The sequence below is a fragment of the Danio rerio genome, chromosome 20, assembly GCF_049306965.1.
Source record: "Danio rerio strain Tuebingen ecotype United States chromosome 20, GRCz12tu, whole genome shotgun sequence".
Lineage (NCBI taxonomy): Eukaryota > Metazoa > Chordata > Actinopteri > Cypriniformes > Danionidae > Danio > Danio rerio.
The window spans coordinates 34,946,681-34,973,174 of NC_133195.1; the positions used below are offsets into that span (position 1 = coordinate 34,946,681).

The 26,494-nt window shown below is 33.9% G+C and overlaps 2 protein-coding genes across 6 annotated transcripts in view; one reads left to right on the plus strand and one right to left on the minus strand.

Annotated features, from left to right (window-relative positions):
* Window positions 1-2,511: 2,511 nt before the first annotated feature.
* cep57l1 (centrosomal protein 57, like 1) lies at window positions 2,512-9,984 on the minus strand. Of its 4 annotated transcripts, none has more exons than XM_068215417.1 (11): window positions 9,851-9,984; window positions 9,124-9,304; window positions 7,861-8,037; window positions 7,615-7,736; window positions 7,361-7,477; window positions 7,165-7,242; window positions 6,962-7,054; window positions 6,764-6,832; window positions 5,664-5,893; window positions 5,405-5,549; window positions 2,512-2,946 (listed from the first exon to the last, which is right to left on the minus strand). In XM_068215417.1, the coding sequence occupies exons 1-11, from the start codon at window positions 9,869-9,871 to the stop codon at window positions 2,698-2,700; spliced, it is 1,482 nt and encodes a 493-aa protein (XP_068071518.1). In that variant the 5' UTR covers window positions 9,872-9,984; the 3' UTR covers window positions 2,512-2,697.
* A 3,344-nt stretch (window positions 9,985-13,328) lies between these two features.
* Window positions 13,329-26,494, plus strand: part of sesn1 (sestrin 1) — a 78,125-nt gene continuing 64,959 nt past the window's right edge. For both annotated transcript variants that reach the window (XM_005160670.5, XM_005160671.5), the window contains exons 1-2: window positions 13,329-13,402; window positions 13,889-14,209. In XM_005160670.5, coding sequence (XP_005160727.1) covers window positions 13,931-14,209 — 279 coding nt within the window. In that variant the 5' untranslated portion in view covers window positions 13,329-13,402; window positions 13,889-13,930. The remainder of the gene's footprint in view (window positions 13,403-13,888; window positions 14,210-26,494) is intronic.

The following is a 26,494-nucleotide window of genomic DNA, read 5'->3' on the forward strand; positions in this document are numbered from 1 at the left end:
TTGTAAAACAAATATGGGTGTTGTTTTGTGTACTTTATCTCTTCAGAATTGTATGACAAACAGTTTTACTGTTAAAACACAGTCAATTGCAACTTTGTGTCACCTTGATGCACAATTAAATTGTACAATTTAAAATTTGTAAAAATATATACTTTGTCTATATCTTTATTTATGGATAAACATGATTTTTTCTTTTACTGCTGTCTTTTTAAAGGAATGCCTTTTCATGTTCTTGGAATTTAAATATTAAATATATGTTATAGATCTTATTATATACAAAATATGTAACAAAATGTCATCATTAATATCAGGGTTTCTGCACGTTTTACTTCGAGTTAAATTTAAGACCTTTTAAGATATTTTAAGACCATTATAAATGAAATTTTAGATTGGGTAGCTATACATGAACAAAAACAATTAATACCTATTAAAAAAAGATTTGAGACCTACAGCACAACATTTCAGTAGATTTAAAACTTTCTAAGGCCTGAAAATTAAGACCCCTGCATATATATTGCAAAAATGTATTTATATATTTTTTCCACTGAATAAATATATTGTTATTTGGATATAATGGTATATATAGTAATATATAAAATATAGTAATGTAGTATAAAATATAATACTGAAATATAATAATGTATTTTAAAAGAAACAAAACATTTTTCTTTATAATATTTTTTTCTTTCCTTTCAAACACAAGAAACTACAAAAACGCTTTACTATTTACATTCGTTTTTGGAGGTACATAACATTTAAAAACATAGAAATAAAGAAAGAATAAAACCCCTGTCTTCAAAAATAAAGAGGTATGAGTATTATTAAAATAAAGAGCTTTTATAGAATCATAAATTTTCCCTTTATTGTGGATTCCCATTAAACATCTTTCAATCCCTGGCTGGTTTAATTTATATCAGTTTTACTGTGTCCTAGAAAACAGAAAACGGTCTGTAATGTTTAACAGGATATGCACTCACCCTCAGGGTCAGCTCCATTCCTGCTTACTTTGCATTAAATGCTCAAATATCTTCTCTAGAGAGCACATGCACATGTTGCGATTCAGTACCTTCACCAATACCACAATACTGCAAAGACGACCTAAAGCAGTGTGAATCATTTCAGAGAAATGCATTATTATGAGGACAGCATTTGCTTGACACTCTGAAAACCAGTTGATAACTTCTAAAATGTATTAAAGGAAAGAAATAATCAAGACTCAACGATACTGTAGCATGTTAATGTTTCCTGCATTCAAGTGAGTTTATATAATGCCGATTTAATCAGTACCGTGTCAACCAGCATTATGCAATAAGACCGTCTGAATAAAACACAGGCCACCTTTTCTGCTTGGTTACAACTAGAATGATTTGTTTTTTCTACATTATTTAATCATTTTCTATTTGTGAACTGCTCGGCAATACCTTTTTAATGTTTTTAAATGTAATACAATGTTATATGATCCCTTTTTAAAAATATTTGAATACAGTCAGAAGAAGTAATGTTGCTTTGTATTTGCATAAACATGTTGTGCTGAATGCTTGGACATTATTTTATTATCTATATAAAATGTTATTAAAGCATTTAAGTGGAAGCTTGCATATAATTAGCTTTTTAAGTATATAAGTTTACATTTGTTTTTTATTTGATGGTTTCTCATGGTGTAAACCACCACTATGTTGTAAAAAGATCAACTGTTGAAGAGCGGGGTGATTTTGTTGGGGAAACAATGTTCCAGCTGACCAAATCTCATAAGAAAGAAACCACAGAAAAACTGATGGTGCAGGAACACTTGTTTTTCTTTTCCTGGTGTTCTGTTCACACACCTTTGTGTGAAATTAATAAACTTGTTTATATTTTAAGCGAATGTGTGAAATAAATTTTACATAGTTAGTCAGATTAGCCCCCCCAGTATATTTTTCCCCAATTTCAGTTTAATGGAAAGGAGATTTTTTTCAACAGTTCAATAGTTTTAATAATTAATTTCTAATAAGTGAATTCTTTTGTCTTTGCCATGATGACAGAACATTATATTTTACTGGATAGTTTATCATGATACTAGTACTTAGCTTAAAGTGACATTTGTAGGCTTAAATAGGCATGTTAGGTTAATTAGGCAAGTCATTGTATAATGATGGTTTGTTCTGTAGACAATCAAAAAAAAAAAAAAACGCTTAAAAGGGCTAATAATTTTGACCATAAAATGTTTTTTAAAAATCAGCTTTTATTCTAGCCAAAATAAAACAAATTGTTTTCTCCAGAAGAAAAACTATTATAAGAAATATTGAGAAAAATTGCTTGCTCTATTAAACATTATTTGGAAATATTCAAAAAAAATAAAATAATAATAAGTAAATCACAAGAGGGCTATTAATTATGACTTCAACCGTATATCTTATAGTATTAAAATGTATTATTTTAATTTAAATAATTAAATTTGAAACAATCGATCCTGAAAGAATCACCCGAGATCTGCATGTTTTCAACTGGATTTCAAATAACTAAAAAGCCATATTTAAAACATGTAAATATTTTATTTACAAGGTGTTATTCAAACAAAAAAATATGAACAGAAATCATTAAAAAATTAAATTAATTAAAAACACGTTTGAGTGTAAAATCTAATCCTGCATTTAAGCTGTCATTCCACTGCCCTTCTTAATTGTCTTTTACTTGTATGCATGTTTTTGGACAATATACCTATGTTTCCCATTTGATGTCTTGTCTGCGAAGGCTGGAGCACAATTTTTGGGTCTCTTTAAGGAGCTTTAGGGACCCTTGACCACTCCGGCTCTGTTTCGTTCCCGTGCTGGATGAAGCTTTGACTGGGGATGGTGGCAATGGTTGTACCCCACTCTCTGCCCTGGATTTGTTGTCTACACTAGTGGTCCATTGTGGCCTCTGCTGCTTCTGTCTAGGGCTACAGGATGGCTGGGATAGTTTCTGGACCTAAAAGAGTATAGATTTAAACATTATAGATTTAAACACAGGACATTATGATGTTCACCAATAGGCATGTTTCCATCAGAAATCTGTGTCACATTTTTACAGTATTTTGTAAATGACAATAAACAAACTATTGCATTATTTTGATGGCTCCATTAACCGATGGTAATTCACACTAGCTCTTTTGGTGTGCACATGGGCTGCCTGAAAAGAACAGTGGTGTAAATTAACAAATTACAAATACTCAAATTACTGTAATTGAGTTTTTTTTTTTTTCAAGAATTCTACTTTACTAATTAGTTTTAAAATGTGTATTTTCACTTGAGTATGTTCTTAGTGACGTATCTGTACTTTAACTCCACAATTTTCCTTCAACCTGCAGTTACTAATTAATTTTTTTACGTTATATTATTTTATTGACTAGAATAATCTGTCGTGTGATTCCCCGCCAATCAAATTGTGTGTAGAAAAAAATGCATCATACAGAAGAACCTCAAGAAATGAGCATTTTATAAATGCAGCAAATGTACAAGTAGTGTCCAAAAAGACACAAAATCTGTACACACAAACATAATAACCGAGATACTGTTCAAATGATGATGATGTCTACTATATGAGGACTGACCAAATGGCCTAAAACAATACCTAAATGCACTACAAAATGTTACATTTTCACACAAACTGCATGTAAACGCAGCATAATAATCACTACTCTCGAGTACTTTTAATAAGGCTACTTTTTACTCATACTTTAATTAATATTTACAAAAGATACTTTTACTCTACTTGCACTACATTTTAGTAATGCTACCTTTACTTGAGTGTGATATTTCAGTACTCCTTCCACCACTGAAAAGAGTTGTCTGGGGTGTGGTTTGTGGAAACTCCGTTACGGTTCCCTTCAGAACAAAAATCACACCATTTACAGAAGTGAGCCGCCATAATCACCTATTAATTGGTCAAACAGTATATTTATGCATTTACTCACTTCCGTCATAATAAACTCAGACAAGTTCCAAAACTGTCACTAAAATCTCTGTGATTGTGAACAAGAAAATAATAAAACGCCAAATTAAATTGTAAACAGCAGAACATGACTTTTTTTGTTCGTTTGAAGTTTTACATTTATGACAAATAGTCTTTGCGTTGGCGCAAAACAAAAACACATTTTCAAAGTTCAAACTTGAGGCACACAAGCAGCAGAATCCAGCCATTTTGTGTCTCCTCCCAAGCTGTTGTTACTTAGCAACAACAGGCACTGTGATGACGCAAATGTCATCAGAACCAAAATATAGTGTGTGAGCACAGTCCAGTGGGGGCTGGGTGAAAGGGGTCAACCAAACTCTGGTAAGAACCAATCAATCACAACTGTGAAAGCACCCTGAATGTTATGTGAATAAAATTCTTCTGCCAATTCCAAAAATCATGGTTAGAGATATAGGAAAGTTTACTTATGTAATGGCTAGTGCAGTGCCTGAAATATATGCAATGAGACAAACAAATAAAGCCAAGGAAAGACAAACTGAGATTCTACTTCAGGTCTGTTTCCATGTGTTGGCTAATGGTGCCACGTTTCTGTTGCTTAGATAGATCTAATAGTCCCATAATTGCTTTGGTCTTTAACCAGTTATAGAAAACACTTTGGTTCACCTGTTCCGACATACCATGTCATTTTTAAAGAATTAGTAGATGATTTCGACGTACTGTATGTAAGCCATGTGACCTGTAAATGATGAAAATAATTTCCATTGCAATTTTGCTAAATATAATTGTTTTCAATTGCCTGATAAATGATCTCACGCAAGCCTTATAACTTCTGCAATATGTTGGCGAAATTTTTATTGAATATATATTTTGTTTGCGCAAGAATAATCTTAAAGATTGTGGAATCTTATCTAATGATTCCTACAGGCTGGGGCGAACCTATAAGCAAGGTAAGCAGCTGCTTAGGGCCCCAGGGAATTAGGGGGCCTTGACCGATGCCAAGAAGCCTATATTAATCATATAGCCCTTTTGTACAATTTCTATCATATGTTGTAAAATCTGTCTAGAACCATTAAGATTTTAACGTTATAACTTCTTTTCAAAACCGGGGGCCCCCCATGAATAGTGCAAAGTTCCTTTCTTACTGCACATGCAAATATTAAAATCTAACCACAAATATTGCTAATTAACTGTACATATAGTTAGTTTGTGAACTTGTTTTTTTATTTGTGAATTTGTTGTATTTAATTTTACATTAAGATAAAGTTTCCACTTAAATATATATTTTATCATGCAGTTTATTTACATAAAAAAAATTAATCTACAGAGGAAAAATATCTACAGAAAAGAGTGTTTTGAGTTTTAATGCTAGGGCCCCATATCTGGAATTGCTTAGAGCCCCCAAATCCCTAGGTCTGCCCCTGCCTACAGCATGTCAAATGCAAAGATTAGCGGGTAGCAAAAAGCACAAACTCACTGTTTGCTGATGTTTGCGCAGTTTGGAAATCTGAGCCGCTTTCTCTTCCATTCTCTTGACCAGACAGTCCAGCTCTCGTTCCAGATCATCTCGAAGCTCTCGTCTAGAGGTCTCATCAATCTGCTTGACCAGCTCCTGGTGTTCACTGTCACAAACACATACAAACATTAATGAAATCCTGTCTTCTAATTCTAATCATAAATGCATTTAAACAGCCAATCTTGATATGGCCGTCCATGGTCAGGGTGGAGTTACTCACAAGCTCATCTGTCCCAGTTCATCCTGCAGTGCAAGCAGGAGTTCAGAGAGGCTGCCCAGTGTGGAAGCAGATCTGCTGGGGGAGGATGGAGGTCTGTGATGGGTGCGTTGCTTTTCAGAGCTTGACTTCTGTAGAGCACTCACTCTCTCGCACAGGCGTGGATTCCTGTGCTTCATCATGTGTAACACACTCTGAACATTAGCATTGACGGAGTGGCTAGGACTGGTTGACTAAGAGAGGGAAAATTAAATAAAAAATGATAGTGACTACATTTATTTATGTGAATATGAACAAAGAATTCTTATTCTTTTTTTATTCAAATCTAAATGCCAATTAAATGTTTGAAACATTTGGTCTGTTTATTGTTCATGTTGAAATGTACTTTACTTGGGCGACACGGTGCCGCAGTGGGTAGCACTGTCGCCTCACAGCTAAATTGGCCGTAGTGTATGTGTGTGAATGAGAGTGAATGGGTGTTTCCCAGTGCTGGGTTGCAGCTGCGAAAGCATCTGCTGCATAATAACATATGCTGGATAAGTTAGTGGTTCATTTCGCTGTGGCGAGCCCTGAATATTAAATGGACTAAGTCAAAAAGAAATTGAATGAATGAATGAATGTACTTTACTCTTGTGGTGGCAAAGCTGTATTTTCAGCATCACTGACTTTTTAGTGTCACAAGATTGATCCTCTCATACTGTTTTTTAAAAATATGAATAAACAGTTTTAAATATTGATTTACTATTCATTTTTATTGTTTATTATTTATTAATTTAATATTATTTACCAATGTTGTGCTTTTCAGGATCCTTTGAGAAACAGAATAAAATCAATATTAAGTGTTTTGTAGCATTATAAATGTTTGTACTGTCACTTTCAACACTCTTGTTACGCGGAGGAACTAATTCTTAAAAGAAAAATTATTTCAATTTAATTCTATGCATGTTGAAAAATAATAATATATTAAATGATAAAAAAATTAAAAGAAAAGTTATTTCTGGTCCAGTGATTTAAATATCTAGACTAAATATAATAAATAACAACCAAACTTTGTCGCTGTTAACCATAACGAGTTTCCGATGTTTCATGATGAAGTTACTTACTGTTCCAGCCACAAAAGGGAGGCGTTTAGACTTCGGAGCAGAGACTGCCTCCACCTTTGCTGTAGGGGACTTCTGAGGTCAAATAGAAGAAAACACACCACAGTACACACCACTCACCAAACAATTCATCTGTAATATTGTTCTGTAAACATACTGCCACCTAGTGCTCACTATGCATTTCTGCATACAAAGTCGTACCTTGCATGAGGCCTTGTCTCTCCTCTTTTTCTTGCCTTTAGGTTGAGTCGCAGCAGAAAGGGACAGAATATTATTTTCAAGCTCTCGCTGCAACTGATGGCAGGAAAAAAAAAAATTAATGACATAACTGCATCAATTTTGTAAACCACTTTTTAATAAAAGATTTCTAATAATTAATTTCATGAAAAAAATATATATTTTACCTCCTCTGCTTTTTCCTGCACAAGTTTGCGTTCATGCTCCTCCTCTAAAAGTTTCTGTTCTAAGAGTTCAATCTTCCTCTGTAGATGAAAGACATCAAATGAAAATTAATTCTGTACATCAATATATTTCACAAATATTACACGATAAATTAAATAATATGGTCCCGACAGTCACATGACTCTTCTATATGTATACCTCAGCCACAGACTGTGTATTGGTGAGTCTGAGATACTCCTTTTCCAGTCTTTCAAGCTTATTGAGCTGTGCCTGAATTTGTGGGTCTGCATGTGTGTGTTCCGTAGGCAAAGAGTCCTAAATACCAATAACAGTTGAAGAAAGATTCAAAAACTCTTGAGCTTCTGCACAGTTTGTTGTAAATGGGAATTTGCAACATTTGTTCAAACTCCTTGAATATCCAAAATCTCTACTAGCTTTATGCTTTCACTAACCTTTCTGTCTGTGTGAGTAACTGTGTCTTTTTCTGCACACTCCACCATTCTCTTCATGTAGTTGAGCTGTTTTTCCAGGAGAGAGCAGCGCGTTTCTGCTGAGTGAAGCTTAGAAACCAGCACTGAAATGAAAAGACATTTTCTACTTAGTACTAGTAGTACATATTATGATCATTTTGTAAAGTATTGAACTTTACAAAAAACTTGAGAATTTATCAGTAACTGCTGTGCAACACTTTTGGTTACCTTTCCTCTGTGTTGAGTCATTGTCCCGCATGTTGTGCTCTTGCTCCTTTGATGCAGAAACATCTTCCTGGTGTCGAGTAGGTTGAGAGAAGTGATGGACGTTCTTTACTGCATGAACTCTCTCCAGTTCCAAGCGCCGCATCTTCTCCTGCAGTGTTTTCAGGGCTGCAATCACTGCTGCTTAGAAAACAAACAAACAAAAAAATTGTATACGGTCTCTGAGTTTATCTTCATTCACTTCGGTACATTTCTTAAATCACTCTTAATATTTGCAAACCAGCGAGTGCGTTTGTCGAAGAACATTAAACCTTTACAAAAAGCACCACACATTGTATTACCTTCCAAAATCTATATCCATACTGCATTTCTCAGTCAAAATGTTGTCAGTATAACATTGTACTGGTGTAAATTATTTTTATGCTTTAAAAAATTGTTGAAAATGCCTTTTTCTGGATGACTTCAAGTGGGCTACTGTAATATAAAGCATTACAGTAAATATAGTTTCCTGGTTCTGTCTACTAAATGTTTTTATGATAAATAGCCAATCTAATGCTTTAAGATTAACTAATAATTCAAGATTAACCAGTATAATTTACTTTTTTTTGCACACACACAATGTTCTTATGTAAAATATGGCAAAAATGTTTTTTTTTTGTTTTTTTTTTGCTGTTTGTACTGTAATTTGTTGACAGATCCTGTCATTGTGATACATAAAGGAAAGGACAGCACTGCATAGCACAAAGAAAAAACGAACTAAAAGTATAAATGTGAACAGAGGACAATCTCCTTTGAGATGCACCTTCATCCGAAAAAGTCACATGTAAAAATGTACTAATTGTAGACAGATTTAGAAAAAACGTTTTATGGAAATGTATAGAAAAATGCATTACGACAAAATAAGACAACTTGTTCAGCCATTTTGCATGTATAGACTTTTGCCATGAACAGACGATTAAACGTGGGAGGTGAGACAATTCAACAGAGACCAAAAAATACATTTTGATCATTGTGATATAAGAAACTGATAATGTAGGAAACTTAAAACTTGTTCAAAGGAAAATTGCTTTTTTGATGTGAACAAGTGACACAATGATTTAAAGATTGAACAGGTAGTTTTAAAACTTTTTCAATTCTGATCTGGGAAATGTACCAAAGTGACTGAGAAAAAATGAAATTAAATCTAAGTGAGAACTTTGTGAATCAAAACTGAGACATCTGACTGTATATAGATAGTTGTATGGTCAACTTTTAAACTCAAATCACCTCTGCTTCCAGCATCAGGAACTGTCTGATAAAGCTGTGGGCTGATATCCTGCAAACCTGAGCTCTTTCTGTTGAGCGGATGTGTGTCTGGGTTCATATACAAAGGTCTTGACATTTTCTCTGGTGGCTGATAAAAACTGCCAACATAACTCTGTTTAGATGGGGAGTCTAGATTAAAACTCTGTAATTCACAAAAAAAAAAAAAAGTTAGTTTACAGATTATTCAACATGGCATGCATGGAGGAAGGACAATGATAATACTGTTGTACGATTAATAATAACTATAATAATAACAACATGTATAAAACAAAACAATAATTAAACATATATATAAATCATATTCTTTCCGTGACAAAGTTAAGAGTAAAAAGTTTGTTAAAGAATACAATTAGCCTAAATGGATAGACAAGAGCCACTGTTCACATTTAATGTAAATTAACGCACAATAGCTAAAACCTTTAGCCACGCTAACTTACTGAATAAACAGTAGCAAATAGTCAACTTAGAAAATTTCATGGTTCATCAATTAAATAGCTATGTCACTTAACACCAAGAAAGCTGCATGATAGGCTACATAAAAACGTTACGAACCAAAAACTGCCTTTTCAGGATGCAATGTGTAAATAAGCTAACTTTAAAAAGCTAACGACTGAAATATCCGTTTAAACATCGCTAACAGTATTTACAACTTCAAAATATGCCAACGTAGCATTAAGTATATAGCTACCTGATCTCTAAAGTGATCCATTTTCAATAGGTTTCCTCGTTATTTACGAATAAATGATGTGTTGTTCACGATTGTTCATCATGCAGATGAATTAGCTGTGAGTGTCATCTTGAGTAGCCCACAGCGCCGCCCCCAGTTTCAAATTTCCCTCTTCTTTTACCGCCCTTGCTCATGCAGACATTCAGCTGGATACTAAAATAAAAAAAGAAACCTATATAAGTTATAATAGTTTCTAATAAAGCAATATGTTTTAACCATTTAAAAAAGAACATTTTATGGTTTAATTTGTGTTTTGGCACCATTAGAATTTAGTGGTTTTAGCATGCTACTGTACCTACATAGATTTTCCATTAAAACCAATACAATTCCCATTGGTTTTTTAAGTAATTTTGGTGCATTTTCTATTGTGCACATCATAAAAAGAAATTTCTTTGCTGCAGACAGATTGCATTTTTTGCACATTACAGTTTTTCTCAGTCGCTTTGGTGCATTTCTCACAAATTTCCATTTGCACAACAGTTAAAGCATTTCTCAAAACATTAGTACAAGCTGCAAAACCTAGTTGATAACCTGCAAAAGCATGTCACTTGCTCAAAATGGATAGCTCCTTCCTTCCTCAAAAGCAAGTATTCATGTCAATGAAAATGTCAGTATTATCAAAATGAAAATCCTGACACTATTGTTTATGAACAAGATAGTCAAATGGCTTTGTCATGTTTTCATTATGACAGTTTACTAACACTTGCTGAAAAAGCTCAAGACAGCATTTGAAAACTTCTGTAAAGTTAGACTGAACCTACAACATACATAGGTCTGTAAATCATTCATGAAATTATTCAGTTTAGAAGACATTTTCAGGAAAAATTAAGATTTAAAATCTAATTGACAGATTTTGACTACTAATTTAAAATGTTTGTATGTAATGACTCAAGTAATGAATATCCTACTACAGAGGACTATTAGTTTTATATGGAATGACTATTCAGCATTCACAAGTTTAGTTAATTTTGACTGACATGACATAAGCAAGTGAAAGCAATTGATGCATGTTCAAAAGCATTTGCAATTTCTCAGTTTACTGGAAGGAATGAGAAACTGATACTATGATGTGCACAAATGAATAATTGTTTTGAGAAATGCATTAAATGTTGTGCAAATGATAACTGTTGTGTAAATAGTGTTGTGAAAAATGCACTAAAGTAAAAAAAAATCTAAAACTGTAATTCAATCTGACATGTAGCTTACATTTCTCTGTCAGTTGGTAAGGTAATGTTGCTCAAAATATATTGTATTACTCTGTGCACTGTACAGTAGTCTTAGTTCATTGTTTAAGCCATTGAATGTAAAATGGTTTATCAATGTGTTATATGCACAGCTAGTGTTTTTCAGCCAATGATAAACTTCCAGTGAAAGCTTAATGTGACTATTTTCAATTGCACAAGAAGGTTCCTGTTACAGCAGAGATGCACAACCTATAGGGCCCGCGGGTTAAAGTTGGCCCTTTGTATCCTTTGATTTGGCCCGCCAGAGGGAAATTTATTAGCAAGGGTTAAAGGGAATGCCTTTAACAAAAATTCAATTCTCATTTATATTTGAATGCTACCTTTTGTTTGTTTGTTTGTTTTATTGTTGAGCTACAAAAAATCTAACTAAAATTAAATGTTTCAATTAAATGTTGTAAATGCATCAGATAAAAAAAAGAAAAGAAAAAGTAAACACTGTCACTTAATGATTAGGGAACTAGAGGATCAAATCAAGGCAAAGGCAGGCTCAGCATGACTGTTCAGCATTGAACTCCATTGTTTTAAAAATAGTTTTTTTTTTAAATGGTTTTATTGCAATAAGTTTTTTTTTAAATAATATACCTTTACAATAATATACCTTTTCAAAAAAAAAAATAGAATGCATTAGTAATAGGGTTAAAGTATTTTTATTTATTTATATGTAAAAATAATGAAATAAATTAGGGAATTACCCATAGCAACTTTAATGTAATACAGTTAGCTTTTTTTACTTTTGGCCCACAGCTCTCAATCAAGCTTGGATTTCGGCCCTTCATAAGAAAACGTTTGGGCACCCCTGTTTTACAGCATCGATTTTGTAATGTAATTTAAATGTAATCTAAAATAGACTTAAGTATTTATTTAGTTGTTTAAGCGTAAAATAAAATGAAAGACCCTTTAACAGCTAGCACCGTCAGGAGCAGAAGGCTAGCACAGAAACTCTGTTGAAAATACTAGGGTAAAATAAACTGTCATATTTTAAAGCCATGACGGGGGAAAATTTAATTTAATGCAGTGCTTCTTGTCCGGTCTGAGACCCATTTCATATCATATCTATCAGGCATTGAAGATCACTGATTAAAAGAAAAAAAAAATACCTTAAACGTGGCAATTTTATAATGGAAAGACAGTTCACTGGAGGCACAGAGACTGGCTGTCTGAAATTAAAAGTTCATGTGCATATCCCAGTTGTCATAAGCTTGTCAAGCACTGTTTATATCCCTTGTTTTCTGTGTTTGTCTTTCTGCAGTAATTTAGATTTTTGCCTTTGTGTGCATGTTTTTTTTTCAACAAAAAATGACATTGTAATATATATTATTGAAAGAGTATGCCTATTGAAAAAAATAGGAAAAAATCATGTCATGTGTACCTAAAAAATCTATAAAATTTGTATCAAATTTTTATAAATTGAAAAAAACTGGATTGACAGACAGACAGACAGACAGACAGACAGAAAGACAGACAGACAGACAGGCAGGCAGGCAGGCAGGCAGGCAGGCAGACAGACAGACAGACAGACAGACAGACAGACAGACAGACAGACAGACAGACAGACAGACAGACAGACAGATAGATAGATAGATAGATAGATAGATAGATAGATAGATAGATAGATAGATAGATAGATAGATAGATAGATAGATAGATAGATAGATAGATAGATAGATGTTATTGTTATCTAATTGTTTCACACAATAATACAATATGATGCTTTCATACAATAACACAAATGAAATCAACAAAGAATAGTGCAAAGCTCATATTTGCAAAACAGTAAGATGTGCAATGCAGCGACATAGGTGTATATCTATTCTGTTTTTAGATATTATATATAGCTCACATATTTTCATTGAATAAGATAGATAAATATCTGGTGAAAGCTTTGCATTAATCATAAGGGTTTTGAGATAAACAAGTGGTGGCGGGGCCCCTGCAGTTACCAACGTTTTCCTATGAACGTTGGTAGTTGTAGTTCAATTGTATTTGCGTCGCCTAGATAACATTGACATTAAAGCATTTTTGGACTACAATTCCCTGTTTATAAGTATTGGGAGGCGCGGCTTGAAAGGAACTCCTTTCTAATCGTTTATTGGTGCGTTCTGAGTTTATCTCCGCCTATTCCTTCCTTCCTATAACATTATTGGGCAGACCCTCCTGTCAATCAACTGCTAACTCAAGCCGCTGTGCAAAAGGCTGAAAACGACTGAGAAGGAGCGCTGGAAGGTCTCATTCAACGGCTGCGGGGACGACTAGAGAGAATGTGAATATAGTAAGTAATTTTTTCCTGACACGTTTTGCATATTAATTCTTTAAATGGCATATGCTTATTAAATACTCACCATGCCAGTTCTTTTTTAATTGTGTAGTCTGTTGTGGGATAGTTGTCCAATACCAAAACTTGATTAAACGCCTTTCAACGGTTTTCTTTACAATGTGTGTAACGTTACTGTATGCTATGATATTCAGTGTTTCTTTGTTAAAATAACGAGTTTTTAAAGGAGACTAGGGGGAATTGTTTTACTCGGCGCTTGAAATTGTCATTCCTTCTGTTTAAACAACATAACACTGAAAAAAACAGACAACTTTTGTTTAGTTTTAAGCTCATATAAACACACAATGCTTATAATGCCTTCCCTGCTTAAGACATTTTTTTGAGGGATTTGCAGAATTCCTTTCCCAGCTTGCTGCAGGAAATCTGCTATACAAATAATATACTATACAAATAATTGACTTTTTTCTCTCTCTCATGGCTCAGGCTGTTAGGTGTATAGTTGAAGAATAGTAGACTGTTACAGTGATGGACGTGAGAGATGCTGCAGGAAGATGGGATGCTTTGAGCAGTAGAGACGCGAGCTCCAGAAACGCAGCGATGGAGCTCATTCAACAGGAGGTGATCAAGAAGATAGAGTCCATCGGGCCAATGCCAGACCCTCAGTGCTCTTCTCCTCCTCCAACGATGGATGACAGCCTGTCTAGTGATCTCAACGCGCTCCTGGCCCATGTCCTGATGCTCTCCAAAAGATGTCCTTATGAAGATGTCCGGGAGAAATGCATATGCTTGCTTCAGAGGGTTCAGGTAGGTACTTAAAAGCTAAATAAAATTATTTTAGCACACCACATGGCAGTGGTTATATATAGTGTTGTTTGAAACTAATGAAGACAGCAGAAGTCAATAATTCATTTAAATTATTTAGCTTGACATGTTTACCGTGGCAAAATATTTTATATGTTCCTCTAAATATAGTATATTGTGTTCAAAGGGGAAAAAATCTTTAGTTTTTTAGCCAGACTTCAAAAAGGACATATTTTTATAGCAGTAATAACAATACCGTGAAACTGTGATATTTTTATCCAAGGTTATCATAGTCAGAATCTTACAACAGCCCATGCCTAGTGGTATTATCGCAGTTATTAAGTTAAAAATGTAGGTTATATTGATTATGTGTAGCATAGACTTTATATATTCGTATGTGTTTTTTTTAAAATGAGAAAACTTGCCTACAAAAATTTTGCTGGCATAAACTGTAAATGTACTTAATTTATCCAGACAAAGCCTCATGCATTTGTATAAAACCCATGCTTGCTGTGTAAATGTACTTGTGTGAAAGTTGTAAAAAAAAAAAAAAGTTTTTTTAATAAAAAATAATAAGAAATAACGTTTTTGTAAAGAATTTACTATTTTTTAAATAAATTTGGCTTAATTTCAGTTGTAATTTGTATTTAAGGCATTAATTTAATAAATAATTTTAACACTAAACTTTAACTTCAACACATTTTAAAGGTGTAATTTCTTGAATAATTGAATTTTGATTGTTACATTTTTTTAAATAAGTATTTTTATGCCTAGATTGTTAAGCAGGATCTCCATAAAAGGCTTTCTTTTGTTTTTAAAATTTTGTCCGGTCATCACAAACATCTAGAAAAGGCATGAATAAATCTTGAAAAATGGTCAGAAAGTGTGGCTGATTGCTTATAAATAAACAGGGAATTTGCAAGTAATAACAAAGTGTTATTTTTTTAGTTCGGCTCTGCCATTAATAGTCCCCTTGCGATCCCATCTTGTTTTTCATGCAGTTTCAGCTATTTTAGCACTATTACAGCTTGAAGGTAATAACTGCAAGTAACCATGCAGCAGAATATTTTATAAACCTTTGATAGACAAAATATGATGAAGAGTAGCAGTTACTATGTTTGTTGTTTACACAAGCATGTGTTTGTTTATGCGGGATTGTATGCGGGCCACGGCTTAAAATAGCCCTGCCCGGGATAAGGGAGCTAGGGGACCGGGTCATTTCTTACAGTATTTGAGGCTTTGAGTGTCATAGAGTTCAGCAGGGGGGTCATGGAGGATTATGGGCCTCCCTCATTCACAGATCACCCGTAAAGGTTGACTAAAATCTAAATATCATTTGGCCTTCTCTTTACATTGAATGCATTTTGCTGTTTGTTATCATAGTTTATTTGACTGTAATCCTAAATATTGTTCTCCTGAGGGTTTCCCATTACAAAACTTTTGATGTCAGAATATTAGCATGTACTTGTTGCCGTTTGCTTTGTTTGTGTTATATTTTCAGGATCAGCAATTTTGGTAATTAACACAGAAGTGTGATTAATTAACCTAGAATGTCACTCCACTGTGTCTTTTACTAAAAATATGCAAAGACGTGCAATTGCATTCAAGCTTAGATCAAGGATATTCAGATATGGGAAATCTGCAGCGTCATACTGAAATTCTAAAAGAGTTTGTACGTAGCCAACATAATTGCAACCAAAGTGTCTGAAAAACTAGTGGTTCAATAAAACTTCATAATATGAGTGAAATAATGTTTCATCAGCTTGAATTATTTTGTATTTAAAAATTAAAGAATATATTAATTTTGACTTTTAAAATGTATTAAAAGGGTAATGATCATACAAAATTGTATTATGTTGTAATTATAGTTTTAAAATGATACATATTTTTAACTGAAAATTTTGTAACATGAAATAGTTTGATTTAGTAGTTTTGAGGATTGTGGCAAAATATTGTATTTTGTGGACTCCTTAAAAGAGTTTTTTTAAAGTCATCAAATTATTCTTGTTGAAAATTTGCCTGCATGTTTTGGTATTTAAATGATTGTTAGACTGAATTTGTGGTGTATGCCTTATCTTCTGCAGTTTATAGTGCAAATTAGAGCTGCAATATATATCGTTTCTGCATCGATATTGCAATGTGCGCATCCGCAGTAGTCACATCGCAAAGATATGCAATGTCCAGTCTGAATTATAATTTACCAGGAGCTACAGAATAGTATAATAATAGTATATTATTATACCATTAAATAATAGAATAGTATAAATAATAGAATAGTTTTAAATCTCTGTATTTACATGGAATATATGTGATTTATGCAAAACAAGATTATTTCATTTACCCCAGCAAGCATTTTTTGTTTTTAAAAGATGTCTAATATATCTAAATATATCTAATCTATACATCTAAACATAGTGATCTTGGCTAAAACAAGGCTAAATTTCGTCTGTTAGTAAAAAAAATTTAATCTTTTACATCTAAGAATAGGTCAATATTAGATTAGTCGTTAAATAAACAGAAATGAATGACCACATATATAAAATCTGTCTAATCTGTCTATTTGATGACTAGTCTAGTTTTGGGCTATTTTTCAGCCCAAGTTTAGCCTTGTTTAAGCCAAGCTGTCTACGTTCAGATGTCTATTAGATGTCTAATAAACACAAAATGGTTTGCTGGGACCCCACTTGCAGATTATTTTCTAGAAACTCTTAATTTTTACTTATTTCTTCTCACGGTGAAAATTAAACAATATTTTTACTTGGTCTTTTTTTTTTTTTTTTTTGGAGTAGAAACAAGACAAATTAAAGTAAGTAAAGTATTTTTTGCATTGTGATTATTCAGTTTTCTGTACCCAGAAAACCATCAAATAGAGCTTTTTAAACCATTTTCTGAAACTGTGTTTCGTATCGCAATATTTAATCGCAGAAAAATAAAATATCGCAAAAGCAGATTTTTCCAATATTGTGCAGCACTAGAGCAAATGTATTATAGTCACAGTAAGTTATTTATTTATTTATTTATTTAATTTATTATTTTTATTTATATTAAATACATTTATTTTTTTTCCACAAAACAGATTTATTAAACAGATATGTTTATTAAAATAATATTTTAGTCACAGAACATCTTTAGAAATAGAAAGACAATACGTTTAAATTCAAGCAAAATATAGCAAAAACACTTACAAACTACATTTTAAAAAATGTATCTATTTTTCTCTTGATTTTTGCTATTTTTGAACATTTTATTTAATATGTTTCCCCAACATAAAAAATTTGAGCCACTAATTTTTGAACTATTATTGTAAGTTATTTAGTTAGATAAGCTCCTTGGCTTCAGTACTGACTAAACCAATGTATATGCACAAATATATGATTGTAAAGCATCCTGCAGAAAATATTTATTTAAATGAGAGATTTGTGGGGGGGTGTGCTCATATATGCTGAGCACTGTACATATTCTAATATATGTTATAAAAAGAGAGAGAAAAACACATGAGTTGCTTTTATGCGTGAAACCCTTTGTCGCCTTAAACCCAAGATGAAATCCTCTGTTAATGACTGTATGACTCTTCTGCTGTTAATGAAACCCCCTCTCTTTTAGATGTTTGTTTTCATTTGTGATTTGTTAGATGACAGAATGTTCATCCCTTGTTTTGTGTTGACCTTTTAACCCATTCTGCTTACTGTATCAGCGGTAAGCCGTCTGCTCTGATATCCGGAATTATGGGATTCAAGGGACTGTGACAAATGAGGCCACAGCAGCAGAGAGAGAGAGAAAACAAATTGACCTTTGATCCAGTGAGCACCACACAGATGCCAGTAGGCGTAGACCCACTCAGGATGTGACCTCAGAAAGCAGTAATCCAAGAAAAAAAGAAATGATTACTGGTGTGGCATTGTCATCGTGGTTGGTGCACTTGCTTGATAACACAACAACAGGCTGTGTGTTCTGGCTGTGCATTGCACCTGAGTGACTTGGGCATTGTTGGTTGTGAGTATGTTTATGTGTGTGTTTGCACTAAGCCCAGAGAAGCTATCGATAGATAGATCTAGGTCAGTGTGAGTCCACTGTCTGAAAGGAGTTTTAGGAGCTTTTTTATTTTGCTAGCGCACATTGTTGTTCTTTAGATGAACAATTCATCTGTGCAAGTTAATCAACTGAAAAAAATTATCTTCATCAAAGTGTTGACCATTTGCTTCTGTGTATGGAGTGTCAGTTCTTTTCTGTTGATGTCAGTTTGTGACATCACAATATTCTTAACCACGCCCTTCTTACCGTTAGTTTGCTTTGAGGGAATGATGCTCAAATAGAAAGCCCCGCCCCCTACTTAATATCCCGTTTCAGTTATAACTGGAAGTACATTAACATACTGAAATAAAAGCCTCAGGAACTTTCAGTTCACTTTAAGGCCCATGTTTTGTTCGATATGGCTCATTGTGTCACATTTATCATTCAAAAATTGTGCTTGTTCACTGTAAGGTAGTCAACTTAAGCTAATTATGGACACAAATGAGGACTTTACAAATACTAAGTATTTTAATGTTCCCATATCTTTATTTAGGTATGAACCCTGAAAAAAGATGCAGATTTTAGAGAATAATGTTACATACAGTTGAAACTAGAAATTTTTATACACTATATAAAAGGCACATAACCATTTAAAAAAAGTCAGATGTTAATGTGACTAAACATTGTTTCTTTTAGCTAAGTTGGGATTATCAAATTTGTTTCTGATATGCCTAATAGCAGAAAAATTAGAAAGATATTATTTGAGAAATTGTTATAACTTTTCTTGAATGTCAAGTTTACATACAGTAAGATTATATGTCTCTGAAAAAGCTCAGATGATGGTGTCAAGGTTTTGGAAGTTTCTGATTGGCTAATTGACAACATTTAAGTTAATTGGAGGCACAACTGTAGAATAGTATATAAGAAAACCTTAAACCCACTGCTTCTTTTTGTGACAACATGGGAAAATCAACAAGCCAGAATCAACAAAAAAGCCAGATTACAATTTGCTAAATTACACTGGGAAAATGAATCATTTTTGGAGACATGTCCTGTGGTCTGATGGAACTAAGATTAAACTGTTTGGCCAAAATGACCAGTGGTTCATTTGGAGGACAAAGGGGAAAGCGTGCAAGCCTATGAACACAATCCCAACTGTGACTTATGGGGGCAGCAGCATTATGTTGTGGGGCTTTTTTTGCTGCAGAAAGGATTGGTCCACTTCACAGCATAGAGGACATCATGAAGAAAGAACATAAAAATACTGAAGCAACATCTTAAAACATCAGACAGGAAATTAAAACTTGGCCACAAATGGGTCTTCCAAACAGACCATGGCCCTAAGCATACTGACAAATAAGTTAAATGTGTTTTAAGGACAACAAAGTGAATGTTTTGGAGTGGCCATCACAAAGCCCTGATCTCAATCCTATATAAAAATTTGTGGGCAGAGTTGAACAAGCTTGTGCGAGCAAGACGACCTACAAATTGATCTAATCAGTTAAACCAATTTTGTCATTAGGAATGGGCCAACAATTCTTTAAACTATTGTGTGAAGCTTGTGGAAGGATACCCAAAACATTTGACCAAAGTTATAAAGTTTAATAACAAAGCTAAAAAAATACCAATGAAATGTACTGTATGTAAACTTTTGACTCTAGAAATTGATAAAAAATTCTCAAAAAAAATTCTCTCATTATTCTGGCATTTAGCAAATGTAAATCATTTAGGTAATCCTAGCGGACCTAAAATAGTAAACGTTTAGTAGGATTTACCATCAGACATTTTTTTAAAAATGGTTATGTTCCTTTTTTTTCAGAGTGTATGTAAACTTCAGGTTTCAACTATATACAGTTTAGGGCTAAACATTACATTTCCATTTATATCGACATATTTCAGAAAGGCATAGTAAAATTTATTTGTTGCCCATCCCAGCTTTGAAAATGATTCCTTCCCTCGGGTCTTAAATTAGCTGTGGGCCTTGTGAGGATCATGTGGATTTGTGTGTGTGTGTGTGTGTGTGTGTGTTTGGTATGTGCATAGAAGCTGGGTGTCACCATGGCACTTGGCACTAGTTTAGTAAGCTGTGTGCTGGTAATGTTAAGTCTGCATGTCTGTATTCAAAGCTGAGGAACTCTTAGCAGCAGAAAATTTCTAATCTGAAGTTATTTAGTCCTTGTGTATGAATTATGAAGTCAGTGTCAAAATATATAATTCCATTTTCATGCATAAACTGGGCATTTGAGCACATTGCTTCTGCTGATTTTTTAGACGTTACTCTAGTTGTCAATGTTACATTTCAGAAATGATTCTAACATGATAATTTGATGAATGATTTAATTAATGCGAATGTTAAAAACACGTTTTATTGTAAGCTTAAACTATCATTTTGGCACCTGGCACTAAAAGCTCAAGCTTTTCAAAGTTTTTTTTCTTTTGACAGGAAAAATGGGGTAGAGACAGGGGAGTGGGATTGACAAAGTACTGTGAAATGGAAATCGAACTTGGGTTGCCATAAACGCTGTTCTGTCTTTTCCTCTCAGCTACAGTAATGTCAACTGGAAACTTAACACAAAGAAACTGTTTACTGAAGTTGTTTGTTGTATACTGAAAACAGGAGCAAACTCCGAACACAGACTGAGTCAGTTGCCAATAGTTATAGGGGTGCTCTCAGTAGTGCTAAGCATTATAGGAATTCTGTTCCTAAAGTAGACTGAATAGCAAATCTTAATGTCAAGTAAATGTTATATATACACACTCCCGGGTCACTTTATTAGGTACACATGTCCAACTACTCGTAAATGCAAATTTCTAATCAGCCAATCAATCACATGGCAGCAACTCAATGCATTTAAACATGTAGACATGGTCGAGACGATCTGCTGCAGTTGAAACCGAGCATCAGAATGGGGAAAAAATGTGATTTAAATGACTTTGTTGGTGCCAGACGGGCTGGTCTGAGTATTTCAGAAACAATTGCTTATCTACTGGGATTTTCATGCACATCCATATCTAGGGTTTACAGAGAATGGTCCGAAAAAGAAAATATCTTGTGAGAGGCAGTTCTGTGGGTGCAAATATATACTATTCATTCATTCATTTTCTTGTCGGCTTAGTCCCTTTATTAATCTGGGGTCGCCACAGCAGAATGAACCGCCAACTTATCCAGCAAGTTTTTACGCAGCAGATGTCCTTTCAGCCGCAACTCATCTCTGGGAAACATTCACACACACATTCACTTTGGACAATTTAGCCTACCCAATTCACCTGTACCGCATGTCTTTGGACTGTGGGGGAAACCGGAGCACCCGGTGGAAACCCACGCGAACGCAGGGAGAACATGCAAACTGAGCTGTGGATGGAACCAGCGACCCAGCGACCTTCTTGCTGTGAGGCGACAGCACTACCTACTGCGCCACTGCTTTGCCAACATGTATGATATTTATATAATATTTTCTACTGATATTTTCTTGGCACAATTTGGACCCATTAGTGCCAACTGTTATTGTTTACATCAGGTCAACGCCACAGCCTACCTGTGTATTGTTGCTGACAATGTCCGTCCCTTTATGACCACAGTGTACTCATCTTCTGATGTCTACTTCCAGCAGGATAACGCACCATGTCATAAAGCATAAATTATTTCAGACTGGTTTTCTGAACATGACAATCAGTTCACTGCACTCAAATGGTCTCCACAGTCACCAGATCTCAATCCAATATTTCTTTGTTTGCTTTATCAATATATCTTAATATCTCTTACACTTATGGTTTTAGTAAATAAACGCTTTTGCGAAACAGAAAAATGATCTGATGTTAAAAAACAAAACTTTCTCACATCAAATCTTCTCAGCAGAATTCTCCCTTTATCAGCATACCATGCTTCAGGATAATGTGACTAAAAAGCCTTTTTATTACAAATACCCCCTCATTATTAACTATTTTATTGCTATTTTAAATGCATTATGAGTTTGCAGACTGCAGAAAATGGGCAGAATTGCCTCACAGAGGGTTAAGTTTGGAGAAAAAACAAAGAATAAATAGCCACTCTATTTCTACTTTACCTCAGATAAAGAGAGAGAGAGAGAGAGAGAGAGAGAGAAGGAGTGGAAAACTATCTGCAGACTGTTTTCTCCCCTGTAAAAAAGGGGGGCTATCATGACAGCATGTAGCTCTGGAGCAAAAACAACCCCATTATTGGGGAGGGGGACTTGTTTGTGGTAACTGGGCTGAGGGGAGGGAGAGATCCTTAGAAACCTCTCTCAACTCTAGGAATCGAGGAATGGTTTAGCCCTTGAGGAATGACGCCTATTTGGATGTGAAAAATAGCTTAGTTCCAAAAAACATGTCTTATTTGGATGGAAAATGGAATGAAACACACACACACACAAACACACACACACACACACACACACACACACACACAAACACTTCCCTCAGCAGACGACATAGCATCACACAGTTAACACTTTGGCTTCCAAGATCGTATGCATGTGACATTTTCCCTCCCCTACTGGTTCGGTCTGGAGTGTTGTGAGCGTTGTTAATGCTTTTATGGGAGCATTGCTAATGCTGCTTCTGTTGATTTGCACAAACACCTCATAAAATGAGTAGGATGAGAAAAGCGGTCTAAATGAAAAGCAGAATATATCGATGGCAATGCTACAAATGTTAAAGATACCAACAGAAAGATGTGGACAAAGCAAGGGAACTGAATTGCTTAGTGTGTTGGATGTTATGCTGTGTATAAGGATCATGTTACAGCCCATCTGTTGTTGATTAATGTGAATGGATGCATGTAAAGCTGTGCACATGGATCCACACAGGATCTTACTTTCATGCTTGCACACATATAGTCAGTTTTGGAATCAACATAGTAGGCCTATGGTCTTGTGGTTAGCAGGAGATTTGTTGTTGTTGTTGTTGTTACGCCAAATATTCGAAGCAGAGTTGAATTCTACTTAAAATGGCAGTGCAATCACATCATGGATGTTACAAAAAGGCTATGTTTGGCAATAGGACAATCTGAAAATACTGGCGATCTGGTGAGTTACCACGAAACCAAAATTTTCCCATAATGTAATTTAATGAACACCAGATGGCGCCATTAACACGTTGTAAACATGCATACTGATTTGACTGCCTTGAGGTCGGTACGGCGGAAATTTCCACCGCTTGACTTATTTACTGCTGGTGGCAAGACAAGAATCGGGATTATATTTCTAAATGGATGTGTGTGTAATACCATTAGCATTCACATTCGTCTCAATAAGTCCCTCAGCTGGCAGAATTGATGCATTGAGGAAAATGATGTAATGTCTTTGCTGATAGACAATGTCTTTGCTAAAACTATTCTGCAATGTCAGGGAAAGGGAAAATAAGCATGCATTTAAGGCAATGACAAAATATCACATTAGTAAAACACCTAATGTATAATGTAATATTATGACATTTTTGCTTTAAGGCATCATCTTGTTGTGAGTGAGAAATTCAAACAGTTTTAAAGTCACCAAATGATGTGGTTCCCAGATCTATCAGCTTTGTAGATTGAAAGTATAAATGTAAAATCTTAGTTTCAGCTTTATAATACTGTGCTTCTGGACATTGGGATACTCTATAAAAGGTTAAAGGGATATTTTATCTAAAACTGACAATTCTGTCATCATTACTCAACCTTTACTTGTCACACAAGCCTGTTTAAGTTTCACAGAATTCTAAAAAAAAAAAAAGTTATTTTGAACAATCTATAACCATTGACTTCCATATTATGTATTTTTACTACTATGGATGTGGATGGTTACAGGTTTCTAACATTTTTCTAAATATCTTCTTTTGTGTTCAACCGGAAAAACTTGTAAAGACATGGAGCCACTTGAGGAAGAGTTAGGTGCAGTAAGTTTGACACCTAGGGGTTGAACTAGGTATTGCATTCCTGGCGCCTCATACAAAACAAATGCAAGCGTAGGTTGCCAGATTGAGGACCAAAAGAAGAGAGTCTGACGATCGAGGCTGATTTAAGGCTGATTTAAACCGTGTTCTAAAAAAAAGCAACAGCAAGCCATAGAAGAAATATTTTCCATATTAACTAACACCTGAAATATATATATATATATATATATGTGTGTATATATGTATATATATATATATATATATATATATATATATATATATATATATATATATATATATATATATATGTGTATATATGTATATATATATATATATATATATATATATATATATATATATATATATATATATATGTGTATATATATATATATGTATATATATATATATATGTATATATATATATATGTATATATATATATATATATATATATATATATATATATATATATATATATATATATATATATATATATATATTAGAAATGGCTTCCATTTCTTGCAGCTGAACAACAGAAAATTGACAATGTTTACCTCAGGTACACCTCATGTGCTTTATTCAGTGTTAAATGCTGATAATGTGAGTGACTGCCATTTTACATGATGTTTATTGTCGTCTACCGAAAGCAGCAGCATATGTTTCTCCTCAGATCTTGAAAATAAAATAAACGTTTTTTAAAATTGAACTTTAGAATGTTGTCTCAAAACTAACACATGCTGTAGTGATTCAGCAACTACATTTAATAATGTTAAAGAGGTTTAATATGTATTTATTAGATTATAAATCTTACCTTTTGTTAGTGAGTGTATGTTCTGTGCTTCTGAAAGACTGTTTTTAAATTTCTGTTGTGTTTAGTTTGGTGCAAACAGTCAAATTGCTTATTATCACTGCAAATTGCATCACATATTCATCTCGTAAGATGAATTGAACGTAGCGTGTTGTTAGGACACAGGGCTACAATGTAACCTGTTAACTTAATGTTTAAGTTGGTAATATTTATAATGTTTGCTAAGTAATAACCTTATGTGGAACTCTGAATCTGCGTCTCATTTTGGATTGTGCTACTGTCCACCGGAGGTCGCATTTCAGTCACGGACGCATGCTTTAAGAGCCATTCTGAATGAATGAATAAATAAAATATGCGATTTTCCAGCAAAGCAACTTAGAGTGCTGAAATATAATTGACTAAACTAGCATTGGGCTGGTTAAAAGAACCAAAACAAACACAACATTCTGCCAAGTAACGGACATTTTCAAAGCAGAATATCTGAGTTCAGCATTGTTTTTCAGATAAACAAGAATGTTCACTTGGCGTGTTTCTTAAATATCTGAAAACATATTATGGTATTTTTATGCTTTAGAAGAGTCAAAAACATACAGCACCTTAAAAAATATTACTATTTAATTTTTGCCAAACTATCCCTTTAAATTAGAGCTTTCACTAATTAACATGTATTTAAAAGTGAAAACACTGTTCAAGCACATTATTATCGTCATCAACATGCCCTGGGCTCTTTTATTGTCCTGAAAAGTACCTCACTGCGATAGCCACCCATCCATGAAACTACAAATAAAGCTTTTCCTCTATTATTTGAAATGTTAAACCCAGGCAGCTATAATTAAGTTTTTATAGATGCAAGCATCTCCATCATCTCAATGCTTCTTAGTAGACTCTTCACAATTAAAGTGGCCTTTTGAGTTTCTATGAGACTAATTGATTCAGGTTGTTAAAATCAACCTCTTTTTTTTAATCAAAGATCTAAAATGGTGCGACCTTGAAAATGGAGCCTGCTGTTTAACTGCTTTTAAGCTGGAAACTCTGAACTTGTTAGATGACCACAAAATTGATAAACCCAACCACCTTGTGAAGTTCTCAGCTTCAATTATGGCCACATCCGGACCACTAAAAGTGTTTTTTTAAAGAGGGGGTGATTTTGAGATTATAAATTTCTGCAAATAAAATATGCAACGTGAGCCACCACACGTGCTATAGAACCCACGTGTAACCAGACTCAAAATAGGGAAGTGCCATTACTCCTGCAGAAATGAAGGTTTTTTTTGTGTGTTGTTATAGAGCATAAGAATGTCATAGGGTTAAAAAAGGAAATCAGAGGGATGTGAAATGGAGAACAGAAATAGACTGAGTTGTCAGGCAAAGTAGAAGAAGAAATCTGCCTGAATATTGGAGTTTCGTTGAACCAAAGCCTAAAAATAATGAAACCGTTTAACTTTATTGCATCATATGTGACACATTCTCTCCGAGGCATCACTTTTGGTAACATCTGCCTTAATCCCAGTATTTGAGCTCTAGACCTTACTTCCTTTATGGGAGCAATTTCTCTTTCCTTTGCAATATTATTTTCATGGGA

Coding starts and splice junctions, on each gene's coding strand:
- cep57l1 (XM_005160678.5), bottom strand. CDS start 9,871: ATGGATCACTTTAGAGATCAG. Junction 7,737..7,860: donor TGACTCAACACAGAGGAAAG/GTAACCAAAAGT, acceptor TTTTCATTTCAG/TGCTGGTTTCTAAGCTTCAC. Junction 5,894..6,763: donor TCCCTTTTGTGGCTGGAACA/GTAAGTAACTTC, acceptor TCCCTCTCTTAG/TCAACCAGTCCTAGCCACTC.